Below are 23,400 nucleotides of genomic sequence, written 5' to 3'. Positions count from 1 at the left end.
CAGTGTAAAATCAAACAAAGAAAAGTCAGAATCCTGGTCAAACCCCTGCGGCGTACCACAAGGATCTCCACTATCCCCCACCCTCTTCAATCTCTACACTGCTTCTCTAGGAACGCATCTGGACAATATGGGCATAACCAACTATAGCTATGCAGATGACATCACCATCCTCATCCCATACGATCATTCTAAACCTAACATGACAGACAAACTTCACCAAACACTTGAAACAGTCTCAACCTGGATGAAAAATCACAAACTTAAACTCAACCAAGACAAAACCAAATTCATCCTTCTCGAAAATGACAAGATCCAAACCACAACCAACTTAGACATAAACGCAATCAAATATCCCATCCAAACCACCATAAAACTACTTGGCATGACCATAGACAGATGCTGCACTATGCAACCGCAAATAAATAAAACAATTCAGAAATCATTCGCAATCATGAGAAATCTGAGACAAGTCCGAAAATTCTTTGAAAGAACACAATTCCAACTTATAGTACAATCCCTAATACTAGGGATACTGGACTACTGCAACATCCTATTCCTTCCTTGCTCTGCAACTACGATTAGACAACTCCAAACAATCCAAAATACAGCTTTAAGACTCATCTACTCATTAAAAAAACATGACCACATCACTGAAGCCTTCATCAACTCACATTGGCTTCCAATCCAAGAAAGAATCCAATTCAAATTCTACTGCATATTATTCAAAACCCTACACGGAGACAGTCCATCATACTTGAACAATCGCCTCATCCAAGCACCCACTACAAGACAAAGAAAAACGCACGCCCCATTCATACCCCCCCCAATCAAGGAAGTAAAAAGAACAAAACTACACGACGGCCTCCTAGCCACCCAAGCCGCAAGACTGGACAACCAGATCTCCAACCTCTTGATGACCACCCCAGACTATAGGACGTTCAGAAAAGAAATAAAAACCAAACTTTTCAAGAAATTCCTGAAGCAGCAATAACATCACGACCGTTTAGTAACTCTAAAACTGACATTTGATCTACCCACTACTGCACTAATAATAACAAAAGAACTTCCACTATGACCACCTATTAACTCTTTGACAAACCACCTCACCCTCAACAACCTGCTAAATGTTTATAAGACCTACAACTTACCTCTCTAGCTAATCATTGTAACTCTGTCTTTTTTAAACTAACCTTTTGTAATCCGCCTTGAACCGCAAGGTAATGGCGGAATAGAAATCCCGAATGTAATGTAATGTAATGTAATAGTACAGGACACAGCGACTAAAATCATTTGTAATACAAAAAAATATGATCATGTTTCCTCCTCTTTTATTAAAAGCACATCAGTTACCAGTAGAACATAGAATCAGCTATAAAATTATTTTACTAACATTTAAAACCCGTCTAAGTAACCAGCCTGAATTTATCAACAGACTTCTTATTCTTTATAGCCCATCTAAAGCTCTTCACTCCATAATCCAGAACCTCCTCACTATTCCATCCTTAAAGCATATTTAACACAATGAGATCTAATATTTTTGCTATCGTCGCACCCTCCCTTTGGAATTCCATACTCAATTACTTACGTGAAGAACCATCTCTAAATAAATTCTAAACTAAACTAAAAACATTTTTGTTCCATGATGCTTTTGGACCGTAACTTCCCTTGTAAGGGCTAATTACCTTGCTTCCATTTTTGTTTTCCCCTACCTATTTGTTTGTCCCTTTTTTGTTCTCGTTTCCTCAGAATATTGTAGCTCTCACCCTTTTCCCTTTGTTTTCGTTCGAACAAGATAAAAGTTATTTGTACTAACAATCCCTAATGATGTCTCGTACTGTTAATTTTATAACCTTATTTTATTGTATTTGTACTTTGTATAACTTTTTATTATTGTACACCTCTTAGAAGTCTGATTAGGCGGTATAAGAAATTTTAAATAAACTTGAAACTTGATATCTCGCCTTTCAGTGTCAGGGGCATCTGTGCAGAAGCACTTCGCTGACGACGTTGAGTCACCTTTTAGAGCCTCCAACAGAGCTTTACAACCCAGATCATGAGCTTTCTGCCCCCTCCTGACTTGTGGAGTGACTAGAGGGGGTAAGCCAATGGCTCCGCCCCCCCTTTCATGTGCACCACAGCATGCGCAACAAAGGCACTCCTCAGCCACCTATCCAACACAAGTTGCAGACTCAGTCAAAAATACACAAAAAAGGGTCTAATAACTCACCCAAAGTACATCTATTGAGTGACTCAAAATGGCTATAACAAAAATATGCAAAAAGAAGTCACTCTATATTCTATAGCAGAGAACTAGAAGCGAATGTCCATCGACTGTTGTTAGAACTAATGCTCAGAGTCATGAAGGCAGCTAAAACCGCCTCACCACCCAATCATCGCATTGCTCTTAGAGCTTATAGCCAATTAGGCAATTGAAAGTTCAACATCTACCACTGTCATTGTTCTGACACTGTATTGAGCAATACGATGATTGGGTGGTGAGGCGGTTTTATCTGCCTTCATGACTCTGAGCATTAGTTCTAACAACAGTCGATGGTCATTCGCTTCTAATTCTCTGCTATAGAATATAGAGTGACTTCTTTTTGCATATTTTTGACCTATCCAACACAAAGCTGGCATGATATGGGGTCTAAACAACTTGAGCAGTCCATAATAATTGATTTCCACCAAAAATGAGGTAAATTGAGGTAGGAGGCAGCTTTTAAAATAAAATTGGGAAATTTAAGATGGCCAACACGACAGCGTTTTAGTGCCAGAAAACGGCCAATGGGAGCAAAACTAAAAGTTGAAAAACAATCAAAAGAGGATTTTGGAGGTGGGGGACCTTTAGGATACCCTCAGAAACCTTTAGTTTTGCCTAATCGGACCTATCCTGATTTTCCATAGATAGTAATGAGCAGTACTCACAGAACTATCATGTGCTGTGCCTGCAGCAAGCTTCTCACTGCAGCTAGAAATGGGGAAAGAATTTCTGCCTCAGACAAGCAAGGGAGGATCCAGCAGCTTATCTGTTCAGGCTGCCTTTTATTTAGGTTCAAAAACCTTCGACCCCACAAGATTCTTTGGATGGAGGTGGGGGAAGGGAGAAAATGGGAATGCAGCTGACCTCCGCCAAGTCATCATGGGATCAAATCAGCCTGCACTCAAGCGCCTGTCTCTGCAGGGATGAGCACCATTCCCAGGGGACCCAACCCTGAGCTCCCGTGTGTTACGGTAGGCCGGCCAGCAGGTACTCTTTTAAAAATGTGGCCCTCCTGGCTGCAGACCCAGACATCTGACCCTTCTCCCAGGCAGAGTTGTCCCAGGACTACTGGGAACCTCCTAGCACAGGGAAGCCTCAAAAAGATTGAATTTAAAACCCACAAATTTTAAAAAAAATCCATTGCAGAGCAGATGAAAAGTCATCTTCTCAACTCGCCTGCAGAGATAAAACTGAGGAGGGGGCGCTGTCCAGAGACACAAGGGGGTGGAGAGAAGAAAATGGATTGATGGCTTTTGCAAGCAACTTGCAAGTTGGGGTGCTTAACTCATTCATAAGAAATCATACACTCAGAAATAGGAGGCTGAAGGAGGAGTGGGACAGGATGAACTAGGGGGTGAGAGGAGGAAATAGAAAGTAGATAGGTAGGTGAAAAAGTAAAAGTATGATGGAGAACTGCAGACTGAGAAAAGGTGAAATTTGAGTGGGCAGCCAGGAAATAAAGATCTGTCAGACACAGATGTAGTGAGGGCACAGAAGAAGACAGAAGGAAAGAGGGAAAAGCAGTGGCGTAGTAAGGGTGAGCGGTACCCCTCCCCTGCCTTCTTCTCTGCCGTGCGCGCCGTTTCCCTTTTCCTGCACCTTTTAAACTTCTCTGGCATGAACAGCATGCTGCCCACATCGGTGTCGGCTCACTCTTTTACATCATTTCCTAGGCGCTGGTCCCAGAAGTGACGCCAGAGAGAGTGCCAGAAAGGTACGGGGGAAGGCAAAGGGCACGTGGAGCGAGGGGGGGAGGGGTGCCATCGCACCCTTAGGAAGACCGCACCCAGGGCGGACCGCCACTGGGAGAAAGGAAAAAGTTAGCAGAAGACAGATATGAAGCAGAAAAGAAAAAACTGGAACCAACACACTTGGAAAAACAGACAAAGATAGAAAAATTAGTTTTATTTTGAGCTTATTAACCGGAATATGTTAGCATTGGGAAAATATGCATTGCAGGTTTTCTTTGTATTTTGTTTACTACAAGAGGAAATGCATTCTATTTTTATTTCTCCCATGATGAGTTACATGCCAAGTTTGACTTCCTGGGGCTCCCTATTTAACAAGGGAAAAGCAGGCTATACATACAATTGGGTTGGCACAGGATGTGGGGAAGGGGGATTTGTGCCTCACTAGTTCACAGGAGAGATAGGGAAGGGATGTTGGGATAATGTTGAAATCTCTTGTGTTTGTCTCTCATAAGCTTATCTGTATTTTGCATGAAACACTGCTTTTCCATCTTCAGCTATCAGCTTTTTTTCACAAGCCAGACCAAATTGTCCCTCGAAAAGCTTTTCAGCTATATTCTTACAGAGCTCTACAAAACATAATTTTTATTTTATTCCATTCTGCCTGCTTTTTTCACAAAGAGAGAGGTGTTGGGGGGGAGTGTGGGAAGAAGGAGGGGGGTAGGGAATGCTTCTAATGGAGAGGCGATCAGCTAAGAAACACAGTCACAAAAGCAAAACAAAAAGCATTTTAAGACATGAAAGTCCTTTTTCTCCTAAGAGATAACAAGACATACAGTTCTCAAATAGCTGATGGGTAGCCTGAAAGCACTGCTTAAAAAAGTCTTTTAAAACAGTCACACAAACATTTGCAGGCATTAAGAACTGCTTTTCTGCTTTCTATCAAAAGAAGAGAGAACTATGGATTTTAGCTGCAACATATCTCCCTAATGAATATGCATATGAGAGATTTGCATATAATGGAAGTGACAGGCGTGTAAATCTGCTCCATGTATACTCATTAGGGCTAGCCTGAAAAACCGATTGGCCTGGTGGTCCTCCAGGACAGGGTTGGGGACCACTGCCTTAAAGGACTAATAATCTCCTTCCCTTCCCCAGATCCAACATCTTTCCCTTAGCCTCTCTCTCTCCTCTTTCCCCAGATCCATTACCTCTCTTTCTTTCCTGGGGTCCATCCTCTCTTTTATTTAATTTCCTCCCTCCATTGTCCAGCACTTCTCATTCCCTTTCCTCCACCCCCAAAAGCAGCAACATAAACTTAGTGATGAGAAGCACTAAGCTTTTCTCATGGCTGCTGGAGTTCACTGCTTTGGCCATAGCTTCTACCGATGGCCCCTCCAGTTCTGCTTATGAGTCTTCAGCTCAACCCCCTCCATCCACCCAGGGTATAACATCTTCCCCCTTTCAATCTCCTGCTGGTCTACCTTAAAAGTGGTTTTCCTATAGTTTCCAAAGTGCACATATACTCCTTGTGGCCTGCTCCACAGCTTTCCCTCTAACCTTCCTCCAACATGATTTCCTGTTTCTTCATGGGCAGGATGGATTAGAGGGAGAATAGGAATCCGAAGGCCTTGAGCATGCGCAGATGCTCAAGACCCAGCACAAAGAAGAAGGCAGATCTTTGGGCACCGGCACCCACATTTCCTGTGCGTTGGTGCCGGTGCCAAATAGGGGTAAGGAATGTGATCGGGTGGGTGAGTGGGTGCCTGGGGGATGCCGGATCATGGCGGGGGGGGGGGGGTGCGACGCGAGCGGGGGCATGCCGGATCGCGGGGGGGGGGGGCCACAAGCGGGGGGATGGTGGATCACACGGGGGGGCAATACGAGTGGAGATAGCGGATCACGTGGGGGGCCTTCATGAGTGGGGGGAGCAATGCCAGTTCTTGGGGGGGTAGAGCAGCGCCACTGGCCTCAGGGGGTAGGGGTGGGTAGGAACGAATCAAGCGAGATTCCCTTAGTTCCTATGGGGAAACTCACTTTGATATACGAGTATTTTAGTTTACGAGCATGCTTCTGGAACGAATTATGCTCGTAAACCAAGGTTCCACTGTACTTTGAAAGAAAGGCGGGAGAGGGGAGATATGATAGACGTTTAAATAATTACATGATGTAAATGCGCATGAATCGAGTTTCTTTCATTTGAAAGGATGCTCTGGAATGAGAGGGCATAGGATGAAGTTAAGAGGTGATAGGTTCAGGAGTAATCTAAGGAAATACTTTTTTACAGAAAGGGTGGTAGATGCATGGAACAATCTCCTGGTAGAGGTGGTGGAGACAGAGACTCTGATTTCAAGAAAGCTTAAGATAGTCATGTGGGATCTCTTAGAGAGAGGAAGAGATAATGATTACTGCGAATGGGCAGACTGGATGGGCCACTTGGCCTTTATCTGCCATTACGTTTCCATGTTTCTAATAGTTAAACTCTGTTCTGCTCTGTAAGTAGCATACATAAACCACACGATATAAACATTTAAACGCAAACAAGGTGGAATAATGTTAGCCACCTACTCAAGTGCAACCTGCACTAACAGTTAAGGAGTTTCATACAAACTCTGCATAGACTCAAGAATTCAGAAGTCTCAGCATTCTGTGACCCTGCTTTAAAGGGGAATTCAAACAACTCAAACATACTTGTCTGAGACAAACAGTGCAGTCTTTCATAGTACTCTTCAAAAACAGGAAGCAAGCGACAGTAACATCTTAGAGGCAGGCTTCAGGATCAGTGCTCCTGTTTATAGGAAAGAAGATTATTGGGTATGAACCTAATCTTTCTTTCCAATATAACAGGAGCAGAGATCCTGAACTAATGGGACATATCTAAGCACTATCTACAACCCACTATGCAAGTCATTATAGGGGGAAAAAATTATATTTATCTACCACCAAACCCCTTATTTTGTTTCACTATTCAAAAACTCTCTTTAAATCTATAATGACTTTAGACTGGGCATCACCAGCATACTTCAGTCAAGGGGAAAGAGCCTCAGTTCCCCACATGCCGCCAGTACTTATCTTGCCTGCAAAGTTCTGGCGGCGTGCAGGGATCTGAGGCTCTTTCCCCTTGACTGAAGTATGCTGGTGATGCCCAGTCTAAAGTCATTATAGATTTAATGAGAGTTTTTGAATAGTGGAACAAAATAAGGGGTTTAGTGATGATATCTAAGCAGTCCCTGGACAGATGAGACTGCTGCCAGCACTGAGAACCCAAAAGTTGTGTCCCGCAAGATGCTACATCAACCCTGTAAAACTGAAAGTATGAAGTGTAGATCATGTCGTTGCCCTATAAATCTCCTCGGTCAGCACCGGCTGGAACTCCACCCAGGAAGTGTCATGGAATTGAGGGAGAAATACTCACATGGATTAAAAACTGGCTGGAGCATAGGAAACAGAGAGTGGGGGAAATGGGCAATACTCGGACTGGAAGAGTGTCACCAGTGGGGTGCCGCAGGGCTCGGTGCTTGGACCTGTACTCTTCAACATCTTTATAAATGATCTGGACTTATGTACGATGAGCAAGGTGATTAAATTTGTAGACGACACAAAGTTATTCAGAGTAGTGAAGACGCAGGGAGGATTGCGAAGATCTACAAAGTGACAATCAGGCTCGAGGAATGGGCATCGACATGGTAGATGAGGTTCAACGTGGATAAGTGTAAAGTGATGCATGTTGGTATCAAAAATCTCAAGCACGAGTACAGGATGTCCGGGACGGTACTTGGAGAGACCTCCCAGGAAAGGGACTTGGGAGTTCTGATAGACAAGTTGATGAAGCCTTTTACACAATGTGCGGCGGCGGCAAAAGGGGCAAACAGAATGTTAGGAATGATAAAGAAGGGGATCACGAACAGATCGGAGAAGGTTATCATGCCACTGTACCGGGCCATGGTGCGTCCTCACCTGGAGTACTGTGTACAGCACTGGTCGCCGTACATGAAGAAAGACACAGTAATACTCGAAAGGGTCCAGAGAAGAGCAACTAAGATGGTTAAGGGGTTGGAGGAGTTGCCGTACAGTGAAAGATTGGAGAAACTGGGCCTCTTCTCCCTCAAACAGAGGAGATTGAGAGGGGACATGATCAAAACATTCAAGGTACTTAAGGGAATAGACTTAGTAGATAAGGACAGGTTGTTCACCCTCTCCAAGGCAGGGAGAACGAGAGGGCACTCTTTAAAGTTGAAAGGGGATAGATTCCATACAAACGTAAGGAAGTTCTTCTTCACCCAGAGAATGGTGGAAAATTGGAACGCTCTCCCGGAGGTTGTCATAGAGGAAAACACCCTCCAGGGATTCAAGACAAAGTTAGACAAGTTCCTACTGAACAAGGACATACGCTGGTAGGGCTGGTCTCAGTTAGGGCGCTGGTCTTTGACCAAAAGGGCCGCCACGTAAGCAGACTGCTGGGCATGATGGACCACTGGTCTGACCCAGCAGCGGCAACTTTTATGTTCTTATGCTGTCAATGAGATCGGGGATTGTTTTCCACTTCCGCTATATGCTGAAGATATTGCCATGTAAATCCATCTTAAAATGAAGGCCTTGAAAGTTGGCCATCCATGATTGGACAGTCAAAACTTATTGGTGACTTCAAGGTATCTGAAAAGAACTCTCCTGACATCTAGCAACTGCAAAACCTTATCTTCTTTTCTGGAACCCGTCAGACTGAAGGCTTTCTGCTGAAACACAGTTTATGTTGAGTCCAATGTGAACATTTCCACAATAATTGATTGATCTTTGTCTCCAACATATGTCTGTTTTTGATTCCCACTCTCTTCTGTCTGCTTGGCTTTCTTCATGGGATATCAGCATCTTTGTTTTTGTGGACTGTATTTTATAAACTAAACGTGCCACCTGTTTTAAAGCAGCCTTGTATGAACCCTTGAAGAAACCAGTGAATTAAGATGAAATGGGTCCCGTCTGGCCAGGATGTGTGGTCTGTGATCAGAATATGTTTAGACACCAGTCATTTCTGATATAAAGTATCACTACATAAAATAAGATAAATAAGAGTAATTAAGTATGATAAATTCTTTGAGAGGTATTTTAGGATCAATGATAGAAACATAGAACTTTGCAATTCTTGATTAAGGCTGAAATTCCTGATAATCAAGCAGGTTTCTGAGATCCTTTTCCTCTCTTTACACCCAATTTATTGCATAAAAAAATATGTGGGGTGTTGTTGCACATTGTGGAGGCTATTGGAGCCCTAGCATGAGACTTGGAGCACTGGTTCCACAGCTGCTTAGAAATCAAGGCTTTATCATTCACACCGGTACAATATGCGATTGCCTATGGGAAAAGGTGACTAAAATTTCAGATCCAAAATGTTTTGAGTGGCCAATTTTGGGGGTCATAGGTCCATTAACAGTCTATATATGTTACGTGTTTGAACTTTTGTAACTTTCTTTTTTTATTTACATAAAAGAATGGGGTTTAGACTTGTGTTACAAATTCTTCTAAAATAATTCATTAAAACCTCTTTTTTGTTGTTGTTTCTAGGGACTTCAGTTACCTTTTCCCAAAGATGGTCACTTAATGTACATTAGGGTGGTCCAAAAATAATGGTAATTAAACCAAAAATATGGTAAATCAAATCACTGAGCGGCGCGGGACCAGGCAGGAAATGCAGAGGTCGCACCGCTCTGCCACCAAAGCCAGCTGTCCAGCAGGAGAGAGCGCTGGACCAACGCAACTTTAAAAAGGTACCGGAGCGGCTACGAGCTGTGGGCAGCTTCAGGCTGTGGGTGGGCTCCTTCGGCTGCGGGCAGGCTGCTTCGGGCTTCCCAGCACCAGACCTGTAGTGGAGGAAATTTTTTTCCTTGGTTTTTCCTCCTCTACAGGGGGGGTGGGTCTTATGGACGGGTGCGTTTTGTAGAACGAAAAATAAGGTAAGTGTTTAATTATTTCACTGCTTTTTCCAACCTAATTTCTGTTGGCAAAACATTAAAAAACTTTGCAGCTTTGTAAGGGATTGTTAGACAACAGAAAAACATAATAGCCCTACTGGGTCAAACCAGTGGTCCATCTAGTCTAGTATCCTGTTTCCAACAGTGTTTGGCACTGGTCACAAGTACCTAGCAGAAACCTAAATAGTAGCAAGATTCCATAATACCGAACCCAGGGCAAGCAGTAGCTTCCCCCATGTCCGTCTCAACAGCAGACTATGGACCTGGAAGAAGGAACATCCAGTGAAATCATCAAGTTTGCAGATGACACAAAGCTATGCCGGGCAATCAGATCGCAGAAGGACAGCGAGGAACTCCAGAGCGACTTGAATCAATTGGAGAAGTGGGCAGATAAATGGCAGATGAATTTTAATGTGGAAAAATGCAAAGTGATGCATTTAGGCAGAAAAAATAAAGATCACAAGTATAGTATATCAGGTGTAACTCTGGGAAAGACCGAACAGGAAAAGGACCTGGGTGTACTGATAGATAGGACCCTGAAACCATTGGCGCAATGTGCGGTGGCGGCGAAAAAAGCAAACAGAATGCTAGGCATGATAAAGAAGGGAATTACGAGTAGATCAGAGAAAGTTATAATACCGCACTACAGAGCCATGATCAGACCGCACCTGGAATACTGCGTCCAGCATTGGTCTCCATACCTAAAGAAGGATATAAAACTGCTAGAGAGGGTGCAAAGACGAGCAACAAAGCTAGTGAAAGGTATGGAGAACCTGGACTACGAGGAACGACTTAGGAGACTGGGGTTGTTTGAAGCCTCTCTGACTAGATGATCATAGACTAATGAATTTATGAACTAACCAAGATCCAGTTTTGGATAAAAGTAATCACAATGACTGTAGTATGTGTGTGAAAGTTGGGAAGTGAGTGTGAGTGATGGGGATTGGGTTCACTGACTAAATTATTCTGATATTTATTAATAAATTAAGTATTGATAAGTTGTAAAAGTACTGTAATGAAATGAACTGTGGGAGATAAGATTAAAATTGAATTGATTCAGATACAGTAATACTTGTTTGTATTAAATATTTAATAGCTGGTTTTAAGAATTTGAGTTATCCAATAGGTAACTATTTAACTAACTGAAAAAACTCCCAAGCTTAGGCTTTAGGTTATGCATATTCATTAGGGATATCTTGAAAACCTGATTGGCTGAGGGTCCCCCAGGATAGGTTTAAGAATCACTGCTGTAAGCAATGCACATGCAAATTACTGCCATGCCCAAATTGCAGCAGTAATCTGTGGATCATTGTTTGTTTGTTTTTTTTATAAATCTTTATTGATTTTTAAGACCAACAAAAGTGCAATAACCGTATATTTACATTAAACAGCAAGTTAAACACTTATAATCATAATCAATAATACTGCTTAAAGAATAAATCCCTCCTTTTCCTTCCATTACATTTCATCAAGGATTAAGACTAAGCAAAGAAATAACCTCCCCCCCTCCCCTGTGGATCATTGTTAAATGTCATCCTTCCTGTCAGTTTCAGAGCGGCGACTGGCTCAGGCACCAACAGAAAAGGATGACATCTTTTTATTTTTAAAAATTAAGCCATGGGCTAAAAAGCATGCCGTTAGCATTTTGTGTTAGGCCTTTGAAACAAATGCCACAATTACCCTTCCCCTCCAAAAAATATCCCTGGTATCTTGCATGGATATTTCCCTTATATAGTAAATTAGCCCCACCCATTGCATCCTAGGATGCACCATGCAGGGCCATTCACTGCCATTTTTGAAGAAGACTGTGTCAAAAGCAGGAGGAAATGGGCATCACTCCTCCCTCATTTAAGATACAGGGTTGGGGTGAAGGGAGACACTAGGGAGGATTTCTTTGCTAAGCTGGGTCAGGAAGGGGAGGGGGAAGAAGGGCTGCAACTAGACAGCAAGTATGTTTTTTCAGGGTTTGAATTGGGTTGGGTTCAGTCAGAGAGGTTGAAAAAGAGAGCCCACAAAACTACTAGGGATTTTTTTTTTTCTATTTCAGTGGCAGTGGGTCAGGAAGGAGAGAGTGGGGGGCACCAAATTACCAAGGACATCTGCAGAAAACTAACAAGGGCAAGGCGATCAGGTTGGGGGGAGAGGGGTACCACTAGACACTCACTCCTTTCAACTAACTCTTCTACATTGCCTCAGACCTAGTGAAGTTTCTTGTGCTGTATGTTTATCAAAAATGTATTTTATCTTACATGGCTGAAGAATTGGTAATGACCACATTACTATTCATTTTAATGGAGTGTGCAGTCATGGTTTCTGTGCGAATTAACCAAAACCCTTTCTGCACTGTTTGTCCAGTAACTTTCACTTTAAACTTCAGTAACCATACAATTAGCCTTGAGGTAACTTTCTGCACAAACCCCTCAGTGTAGCATTCAGACCTTAATTTTATTTGCAATTCAAAAGTCCAGCCCCAAAATAGGAGTTAACTTTATTCTCTCTCCGACACAAAGATAAAATTTCCTGGTTATTAAAACAGTGCTAATCACTAGGGTATTTGAGTTCTAGACCCCCACACTAAAGAAACTCCATCACAGGAACTACCTACTTAATAACCTACCCCTCAACCCAATTCCTTCATCCATTTGATATTCCTACTCAGTCACCAACCCATGTCCCACCTCCCATAGAGACCTTAACTAAGATCTGCTATACTCATCCATTCTTCAATGTCAGCCTTTCAATTAATGTCACCAAGCTTGGCTAAATCCCAGTTATATTTAAATTGCTAACATTAAAGATAAAAATCCTGTATAGTGAGGCTGGGTGGGACTGATGAATAGGGAGTCTTAAGTTGGACAAGAGTGCCTCCAACTTTTTTTCTTTTTTAATTTGAAGGCAAGAACTTTGAGCTAGACTTAACTTTCACCTCTAAACCACTGAAGTTAAAATGGTAATTAAAAGATTATTACTGCCTTCAGCTCACCTTCTGATATAATCAAATATATAAAACATTTGGTGCATTAATCTTGTGCAAATTGTGCAAATCTTGTGCAAATCCAATCAACTTCTCAGTCACTTGGGGTCCATTTATAAACACGCCCTTATGCAGACCATTCTTACTACAGCCAGAAAATAGATGATTTTCTATTTTTTGCATTAATGGCCATGCACTAATTTTACCATTAGTGTACAGCTATTAAGAAATATTCCCATAAGAGCACTTACCAACATTGAATTTATATGCAGTAAAGGTGCTCACGTGCTAATCCTGTGCTAATTAGTTAGTGTGCGATAAGGTGTTTACTACAGAAACACCCACTCTCTCTGTCCCCAACATGTCCTCTCTGCATTAAAAAAACAAAATATTTTCATGGTTTACGCATGCAGATCCAAAAATTGCTGGACACCTGAGCACATCCCATTGGCTATTTTAACCTGCGTACGTACCCACCAGTGCTTTCCAAAGCTTAGTGAAAGGACCCCTTAAACTCCCAATAAATATAACCTTCTCTGTGAAGCAAAATAAATTTACTTTGGTAAATGTGTACACTTCCCCCTCAATATTTGCGGGGATTAGGGGCAGAGCCGGCCCACGAATTTCGAGAAAACACAAATAACTTTTAGGGCCAGCTCTGACCCACCCCTACCTCCCTCCTGGACCTCTCCCCCGCCTCCTTCCTGCCACTATACAGCATACCTGGTGGGGTAGTGGGTGAAGCGGGGCAGCATTGAAAAGACAGCGGACTTCCCTTCCCCTCACAAGGATGATGCCTATTGGCTGGCTCGGCGGCGGGTTGGCATGCCATTGGCTGTGCCCACCTAGTACTGCAGAGCAGCCGAGACCAAGGCAGCTGCTGACTGGCTGGGGCGCCGGCGCTCAGAGGCCCAGCTGGGAGCACGAGACTGGCAGGTGGGCAGGTGCTGTGGCTGTCTGGGGGGCATTATGGGATGTGAGGCTTGAGGCCGTTAGAGTGACTATGGCCTGGGGGGGACAGTGGCCAGATGTTGTGATGGTCCTGGGAGAGGTGAGGCCATTAGAGTGGGGCTTCGTGGTTGTGCGCAGGGAGGAGTTGACCGAGTCACCTGTTGCATGCGGTGGTTGCACCGGTTTTGAGTCACGGTAACGCAGTGGGGCCAGGTTTGGGCATTTTATGAGGTGTTTGGGAGGCGGAGGTGGGTCCGGGTTTAGAAACTCGTGAATAACCGAATTCGTGAGTCCTAAACCCACGAATCGGGAGGGAGAAGTGTATTGGTTAGAATGTTCATGCAAAATTCTCTCAAAAAGAAAGAAAATTTATTTAAAAGTATAGAATAAAGACTTACACTTTTGTTTCATAGTCCTTCCAAGCCTTATCAAAAGGCTTTTTCAGATCCTGAAAAGTCAAGAAAGCCCATTAAAAAATTAACAAAAAGGTAATTTTATTAATAGAAATTCTCAATCTAATTCCAAATCTTCCAATACAGACTATTAGATTTCTACTCCCACATAACAATGAGGTACAGCCAAAAGTACTAATGAAGGCTTTTTTTTCTTAGTTCAATTTTAATATTCATTTCGTTAAAAGCATTTTTAGCTCAGGGGTGACTGTTGATTATATATCACCATTTACCGTAGATTATCTCAAGTAGATGCAGTCCTACATACATGAAAAAGCACATTACTTACCGTAACAGGTGTTATCCAGGGTCAGCAGGCAGCTATTCTCACATATGGGTGACGTCATCGACGGAGCCCGGATGCCGAAGCCTCACAAGCAGACTTGCTTGAAGAAAGTAGAAGTTTCGAGTCGACCGCACCGCACATGCGCGAGTGCCTTCCCGCCCAGCGCAGGGCACGTCTCCTCAGTTCAGATAGCTAGCAGAGAAGCCAACCAGGAGAGGTGGGTGGATTGTGAGAATAGCAGCCTGCTGTCCCTGGATAACATCTGTTACGGTAAGTAACTGTGCTTTATCCCAGGACAAGCAGGCAGCCTATTCTCATATATGGGTGACCTCCAAGCTAACCAGAATGGGATGGTGGGAGTTTTGGCAATTTAGGAGAATAAATTTTGTAATACTGTTTGGCCAAACTGTCCATCCCGTCTGGAGAAAGTATCCAGACAATAGTGAGAGGTGAAGGTATGAACCGAGGACCAAGAAGCAGCCTTACAAATTTCCTCAATAGGTGTAGATCTGAGGAAAGCTACTGAAGCTGCCATTGCTCTGACTTTATGGGGTGTGACTCTACTTTGTAGGGGTAATCCAGCCTGGGCATAGCAGAAAGAGATACAAGCCGCCATCCAATTGGAGATGGTACGCTTAGAAATAGGATGTCCCAACTTATTTGGATCGAAGGAGACAAAAAGTTGAGGAGCAGTTCTGTGTGGTTTGGTGCATTCCAAATAGAAGGCCAAAGCACGTTTACAGAGTATGAAGAGCAACTTCTCCGGGATGGGAATGAGGCATTGGAGAAAACACTGAAAGAACAATGGATTGGTTGAGATGAAATTCCGAGACCACTTTAGGGAGTAATTTAGGATGAGTACGAAGAACCACCTTGTCATGATGGAACACCGTGAAAAATGGATCAGCAATTAACGCTTGCAGCTCACTGACTCGTCGAGCAGAAGTGAGAGCTATGAGAAACACCACTTTCCAAGTGAGATACTTCAGATGAGCCTTATCAATTGGTTCAAATGGAGGCTTCATCAGTTGAGCAAGTACAACATTGAGGTCCCAAACCACAGGAGGCGGTTTGAGAGGAGGTTTGACATTGAAAAGTCCTTTCATGAATCTGGAAACCACTGGATGAGCAGAGAGGAGTTTCCCTTCAATAGGCTGATGGAAAGCCGCAATTGCACTGAGATGGACTCGGATAGATGTAGACTTGAGGCCAGAATTGGATAAGTGCATAAGATAGTCCAAAACAGAAGATAAGGAGGAATGCTGAGGCTTCTTATGATGAGAAAAACACCACGTAGAAAATCTAGTCCATTTTTGGTGATAGCACTGTCTAGTGGTAAGCTTCCTAGAAGCTTCTAAAACATCTCGTACAGATTGAGAAAACTGAAAAGGGGTTATGTTGAGAGGTACCAAGCTGTCAGGTGTAGAGACTGCAGGTTGGGATGAAGCAGAGATCCTTGACTCTGTGTAAGCAGAGAAGGAAAAACTGGTAGAAGGTATGGCTCCCTGCTGCTGAGTTAAAGTAGAAGGGAGTACCAAGGTTGTCTCGGCCACCAAGGAGCAATTAGGATCAAGGTGGCATGATCATTCTTCAACTTGACCAGAGTCTTGAGAATGAGAGGAAATGGAGGGAATGCATATAGGAAGAGATTTGTCCATTCCAGAAGAAAAGCATCTGCCTCGAGGCGATGAGGAGAGTATATCCTGGAGCAGAACTGAGGCAGTTTGTAGTTGTGGGGAGCTGCAAAGAGGTCTATCTGAGGCATTCCCCACTGTGAAAAAATGTGATGAAGAGGCGAGGAATGGAGTGTCCATTCGTGAGGTTGCAGAAGACAACTCAAGTTGTCCACCAAGCAATTCTTCGCCCCTTGAATGTAGACAGCTTTGAGTCCAAAACCTTCAGAGCTTCTTGACAAAGGAAGGCAGATCTCGTCCCTCCCCGTTTGTTGACATAATACATGGCGACTTGGTTGTCCGTCCGAATGAAGACTACTTGGTCGTGAAGATGTTGAAAAGCGTTGAGAGCCTTGAGGATCGCTCTGAGTTCCAACAGATTGATATGACACTGACGATCCGTACTGGTCCAGAGGCCTTGAGTACGGAGACCATCGAGATGAACGCCCCAAGTGTAAGTCGAAGAGTTTGTCGGGGCATTTGGAAAAGCAAGCCTCTGGAAAGATTGGAAGAGAGCATCCACCAACAGAGAGACTGCTTCAATGAAGGAGTGACTGTTATATGTCAGGAAAGTGGATTGCAAACCTGCGTCCATTGAGATGCCAGGGTCCACTGAGGAATTCTGAGGTGAAGTCTGGCAAAAGGAGTCACGTGTACTGTGGAGGCCATGTGACCTAGGAGTACCATCATGTGTCTCGCTGAGATGGTAGAGTGGGAAGACACTGTATGGCAGGGTTGAAGCAGAGCTTCCAGTCGTTGTTGTGGGAGGAATGCTCCGAGTTGGACAGTGTCCAGAACAGCTCCAATGAATTGTAGATTCTGTGAGGGCTGAAGTTGAGATTTGGGAAAGTTGATTTCGAATCCCAAACTTTGTAGGAACCAAGTAGTCCGTTGGGTCGCTACAATAACTCCTTGAGATGTGGAATCTTTGATGAGCCAGTCGTCAAGGTAGGGAAAAACCTGAAGACCATGATTCCTTAGAGCTGCTGCTACCACTACCAGGCACTTGGTGAACACTCTGGGAGACGAAGCCAGGCCGAAGGGTAGTACTCTGTATTGATAATGCAGATTCCCCACCCGAAATCTGAGATATTTTTTTTTTTTTTTTTTTTTTTTTTTTTGAAGTTTAAAATTTTTTATTAAACAAAATGAAAACAGTACACAGGCAGTATGCCAACAGCAAAAGTACAATGCCCATATGAAACAACAGAACCCCCCCACCCCCCCCCCGCCGAGTGATACAATATAAGCCTAAAACAAAGGAAGATGCAAAAGAAAAATAAGAAGAGTTTCAAAGTAGACCTCGCCAGGAGCTATAACGAGACCACTGTCGATGAAACGTTCCACAGGAATCATTATTTAAAGCAGTCAATTTGGACATCAAATAAATTTGGTCAACCTTATGTAACAGTTCAGTACGAGAAGGCAAAGAGTCCCGTTTCCAATATGTAGCCACTAAAAGTCTGGCTGCCGTAGTAACCAGGGCCACAAAATGATTCTGATCCACATCCAAACTTCCCAAAGGATAGTTAAGTAAAAATGTTTCCATACGCAATAGGATGGGTAAGCGTAACACATCAATCAGCAGTCGTTGAACCATCTTCCAAAAAGGTACAATCTTAATACAATCCCACCACACATGCCCAAAGGAGCCCAGACACCCACAATTGCGCCAACAGTGCCCGTTCCCACAGTGATAGAAACGATGCACCTTTTCTGGCGTGAGGTACCACTGAAATAGCATCTTATACCCCTGCTCCACTAAGGGAGATGCCAAGGAGACTCTCAGCAGTGTACCATAAAGACAGTCCCATTGTCGATAATCCAAAGCCCTCCCCAGCAAGAGTTCCCAACGATGTTCATATGTGTGAGCCTGTGGTCGAGTGTATAAAAGAGCCCTATAGAGACGGGAAATAAGGCCCACCCCAGATCCCATCCTAAAAACTTGTAAGAAAGCAGAGTCTGCCCCTTCCCACTCCGGGATCACCCTCTTCACCATAAAATCTCAAAGTTGGACATAGGCGAAAAAATCAGTCGAGGGGAGATCATATATAGATTGTAAGGCAGCAAAGGGTACCAGTTGTCCACCCACTACCAGCTGACCTAGGACCCTAAGACCCTCCATTTCCCAACGCCGAAAAATCCCAGTATCTTTAGCAGGCAGAAAATCAGGGGCAAATCTAATGGGAGTAGCATAAAAATAGCGCTGATGTGGGAACCAAGCTCGTCTAACCCGGCTCCATGCATGCAAAGTACATTCCATCCCATAAGATGTCTCAGTCTGCAGATCCCGAAGGATATCAAAAGACAGCCAGGGCACTGCTGCCAAAGGGTAAGTAGGCTGTAAGGCCTGTTCTAGTGAGACCCAGCGCTGGGAGGGATATGCCCAATGAAACAGTCCCTGCAGTTGGGATGCATAGTAATACGTAGAAAAATCAGGAACACCCATTCCCCCATGTAATCTGTCCCAGTACATACGCTCCCTCCGCACCCTAGGGGGTTTACGTGTCCAGATATAAGCAAAGGCCCGCCTTTGTAGCCTAAGCAAGAACCGTTTAGGAATTGAGAGAGGTAGGCAGGAGAACAGATACAAAAAACGAGGCAGCACATTCATACGCAAAGCACTAATCCTACCCATCCAAGACAATCTCAATCCTTCCCATCGATCCAGATCAGCAAATACAGTTCTTAGCAACGGAGGGTAATTCAATTCAAAAAGGTCAGTAAGTCTTCTAGATATACGCACACCAAGGTATTTAATGGATTTAGCCGCCCATCGAAATGAGAACCTAGCACGTAAATCCGTCACCAACAAGTCCGGAAGGGAAACGTTAAGCAATTCAGATTTTTCGATGTTAATTTTAAAGCCAGCCACCACACCAAATGTAGTCAAAACACGAAGCGCCTCCGTCAAAGAACGATGTGGGTGGGTCAAGGTAAACAAAATATCATCAGCATACAATAAAATCTTATGCTCTTCACCACCCACCACAATTCCCTGAATGTCAGCATTCGCACGTATAGAGGCTGCTAAAGGTTCCATGACCAGCGCGAAAATCAGTGGTGACAAAGGGCACCCTTGCCTAGTTCCTCTACGGATCATAAAGTTAGCAGTATATCTTCCATTAACTCTTAAACAAGCCTCCGGGGCAGCATATAATAAAGTCACCCAGTGTAGAAAAGCACCCGAAATGCCCATTTTCTTCAAGGCCGCTAACATAAACGGCCAATAAACCCTATCAAAGGCTTTTTCAGCGTCAACTGATAACAGGACTGCCGGAACAGAATTTTGATGGGCCACTCCAATAAGATCTAACACTCTTCGGATATTATCACCAGGTTGCCTCCCTGAAATAAAGCCACATTGATCTCCATGGACTAGGTAAGGCAGAAAACGTTGTAACCGGACTGCCAAAATACGGGTAAACAGCTTATAATCAACTCCTAACAATGAAATAGGGCGGTAAGACCCACAAAGGAGGGGATCTTTCCCAGGTTTAAGAAGAAGGGAGACCGCTGCCTGACGAAACGAATACGGCAGACAATCCCCCTCCAGAAAAGAATTAAACAATCTAGTCAGAGGATTGACTATATGGGCCTCCATTTTCTTGTAAAACAGGGGGGAAAAGCCATCAACACCCGGTGCCTTGGAAGCAGCCAGATGACGTATAGCCGCTACCACCTCAGCGGGTTGAATAGGGGAAGAGAGCCACTCCGCATCAACTTCCGCCAAACAAGGCAAGGTGACGCTAGATAGAAAAGCATCAATCTCCCCCTCCGTGGATTCAATTTCCGGAGTGTACAGAGTCTGATAGAAAGATAAAAAAGCCTGATGGATGTCCCCATCATCCACACAAAGCTGACCCGAATCATTACGAATCCGAGTTATGGAGTGTTGTGCTTGAATTTGCTTGATCTGTGCAGCTAACAAGCGGCCTGCCCTACCACCCCATTCAAAAAACTGTTGTTTCCGCCTCTGCAGGGCCCAAGCCATGCCCTCTAAATCAAGTTCTTGTAAATCTCTCCGGCACTCCGTCAACGCAACCCCCCCAGCCACCGACGGGGCTCTCTTGTGAGCATTCTCTAGGCGTCGAAGGCGAGACACTAGTTCTAATCTGCGTGCCACTCGACATTGATTTCTGTACGACCCCCTCGAGATACAACAACCCCTAAGGGTAGCTTTAAAACTTTCCCAAAGAATTGTAACATCAATGCCTGCTATGTCGTTGAATACAAAAAATTCCTCGACATCAGTCTCTAAAAGAGTCAAGGTATTGGGATCTTTTAACAAAGAGTCATTCATACGCCACATGCGACGGCCGCCTCTAACCTGTCCAATCTGTAACTCCAGAGTCAAAGGAGCATGATCTGACCACACCCGGGGCTCAATACTAGAGGCCAGGGCTCGAGGCAAAGCAATACGAGGTAGCATCCACATATCAATTCTAGTATATGAATTATGTTTCGATGAATAAAATGTGTAATCTCGCGTGCCTGGATGTAAATAACGCCACACATCTATCAAATCATGCCTACGCAGGAAGCGCAGCAAAGCTCTTCTGTCGCTTCTAGCGTAGCGGATGGAAGAATTTGAATTATCCTCCTGAGGATAGCAAGTAAGGTTAAAATCTCCACCCACAAGGAGAGTACCTTCTACATGATCCAACAGTACACGTTCTAGCAGTGTAAAGAAGGCCCCCTGACCAGCGTTGGGGGCATAGACATTCAGCAAACTATACAAGGTTCCATCCAGCTCAGCCTTGACCAATATGTAGCGGCCCTCAACATCCCGCACCACCTCTCTCAATACCACCTGGACACGTTTATGTATTAAGATACCCACCCCCTGGGTCTTTTTCCGGACCTTATTAGAAGAAAGGAAAACGTGTGGATAGTTGTGGTGTGTAAGCAATTTCTCATAATGAGATTGAAAATGGGTCTCCTGAATAAATCCAACCGCACTATTCAGGCGGCTCATTTCTTTAAATAACAAGCGTCGTTTTTGTGGAGAATTCAGTCCATGTACATTGTAAGTTAGCAAAGTGAGTTTATCCATTTGTACCAGAAAAGAAAAAGCACATCATTACCAAATCGACCATTAGTTCCAAAGCAGCCAAATCAACCAACCCCTGCAATCGTAACCTTAAGAGAAACATTATACAAACACTCTTCCATACAATCATACAAGAAAGCACTCGGTCACCACTTTTCCCAGCACCAACACCCCACCCTCCCCCCAACCCCCCAACAACACCCCACATGGTCCAGCCACCAAAGCACCTGGTAACCATGGTACAGGAAGTGTAGAGAAACAGTTCACAAAGGGACCCCCAGACCAAGCCCTATAAACAATCTTCGCGACAGATGCCGCTCAGCAAAGAGAAGAAAAAACAGTCACAGCATAAAATTTCTAAATCACAGTGCACAAATACAAATGTTCAAGTGAGTGAGGGTGTAGCCGCCTCCAAAGGGCGACGAGCTGCAGCCGATCTAGCCACTCTCTGCCATCCCAGCCCTCTTCCTGGTTTGGGCACAGGTGACCTCTGAGGAAGTGGAGCCATTTCTGAGGCTGCCATCAAACTTGCTTCCACCATTCGAGCCTGAACATCCGCCACAGTTATTGCAGTGTAGGTCTTGCCTGCATGTGTAAAAGCCAGTCCGATGGGATAAATCCATCTATATCGAACACTGCGCTCCTGCAGTATACGGGTGCAGTCTCTATACGTGCGACGGCGGGCCAGAGTTGCTGGAGCTATATCAGGATAAACATCTATGTCCGCTTCTTCCCATTTAACGGTTCCCCCCGAGCGCCTCACCGCCCTAAGCACATGTTCCTTATCCATATAGCGATGGAAACAAGCCACAACATCACGAGGGCGATTCACATCACGAGGGCCAGGGATGCGGTGTGCCCTATCCAGCAATGGTTTACCCACTTCCACAGGCAAGCCAGCAGTCTCTAGTGCCTGTATACATATATGATCAATCACCTCCATACAGCGAGGGTCAGAAACAGTGTCTGGCACACCCCGAAAGCGAAGGTTGCACCGTCTGGAGCGATTCTCCAGATCCTCCAGCTTAAGGGTGCTCACATCAGCTTTTTCCTCCAGCGCTGCAATCCTGTCTCTCAGCTGTGATATTTCAGAGCCATGCGCTTCCACTGCAACCTCCGTCTCTCCCACCCGATTCCCGATTTCACCCACCTCTCGTTTTAGCTCAGCAACAACAGCATGGATATCAGCTCGAACTGCAGAGATTTCAGATTTCAGTTCCTGGAACCAACCACGCATCTCCAGCTGTAGAGTCGGCAGCGTTGCATCAGCAGGTGGGCCCTCCGCAGCCGCGGCCGGATCGGGCGCCATTTTAGAGCCAGGTTTAAGAGGCCCATTCGGGATCGGTGAGGAGAACGTTTTAATATCCGTTTGTTTTTTTCGCGTCGCCATCTAGACGCAGCAGTGCAGCTTCACAAACAAGCTGAGGGAGGCAGACAGTGCAGGCACGCGAAATCGCGCGAAGATCGCCAAAAACAGCACGGGGGTCCGCGGAGCTATCGCTCTAGGCTGCCATCAGCCACGATGACGTCACTTCCTCCCTCCCGAAATCTGAGATATTGACGGGAGGCCGGATGAATGGGGATATGAGTGTAGGCCTCCTTGAGATCCAGAGAGCATAACCAGTCGTTCTGCTCGAGAAGGGGATAAAGGGATGCCAGGGACAACATTCAAAACTTCTCTCTGACTAGAAATTTGTTGAGAGCCCTGAGATCCAGAATGGGCCATAGATCGCCCGTCTTCTTCAGAACAAGGAAAGGTTCATAGACAAAACCGAAGACAAAGGCACGCGCCAACAACTGAGCGCAAGACGGAAGCGCACACCGAAGAAAAAGAGTGTTTTTAGGGGCTGCGATGGGGGGGGGGGTTTGTTGGGGAACCCCCTCACTTTACTTAATACAGATCATTGCGGCATTGTGGGGGGTTTGGGGGGTTGTAACCGCCCTCATTATGCTGGAAACTTAACTGTTTCCCTGTTTTTTAGGGAAAAAGTGAAGTTTTCAGTAAAATGTGATGTTTACAACCCCCCAAGCCCCCCACAACGCGGCGCGATCTGTATAAAGTAAAGTGGGGGGTTCCCCCCCCACACCCCCGTCGCAGCC

The 23,400-nt window shown here is 44.6% G+C and overlaps 1 protein-coding gene across 9 annotated transcripts in view; it reads right to left on the bottom strand.

The window, feature by feature from the left end:
* ASAP2 (ArfGAP with SH3 domain, ankyrin repeat and PH domain 2) overlaps nt 1–23,400 on the bottom strand; it is a 317,096-nt gene that overhangs the window by 207,286 nt on the left and 86,410 nt on the right. For all 9 annotated transcript variants that reach the window (XM_033936956.1, XM_033936958.1, XM_033936962.1 and 6 more), the window contains one exon: nt 14,235–14,284. In XM_033936956.1, the coding sequence (XP_033792847.1) occupies nt 14,235–14,284 (50 nt within the window). The remainder of the gene's footprint in view (nt 1–14,234; nt 14,285–23,400) is intronic.

This window comes from Geotrypetes seraphini, chromosome 3 (genome assembly GCF_902459505.1).
Source record: "Geotrypetes seraphini chromosome 3, aGeoSer1.1, whole genome shotgun sequence".
Taxonomy (NCBI): domain Eukaryota; kingdom Metazoa; phylum Chordata; class Amphibia; order Gymnophiona; family Dermophiidae; genus Geotrypetes; species Geotrypetes seraphini.
This window is presented reverse-complemented; position numbering and strand designations above follow the sequence as displayed.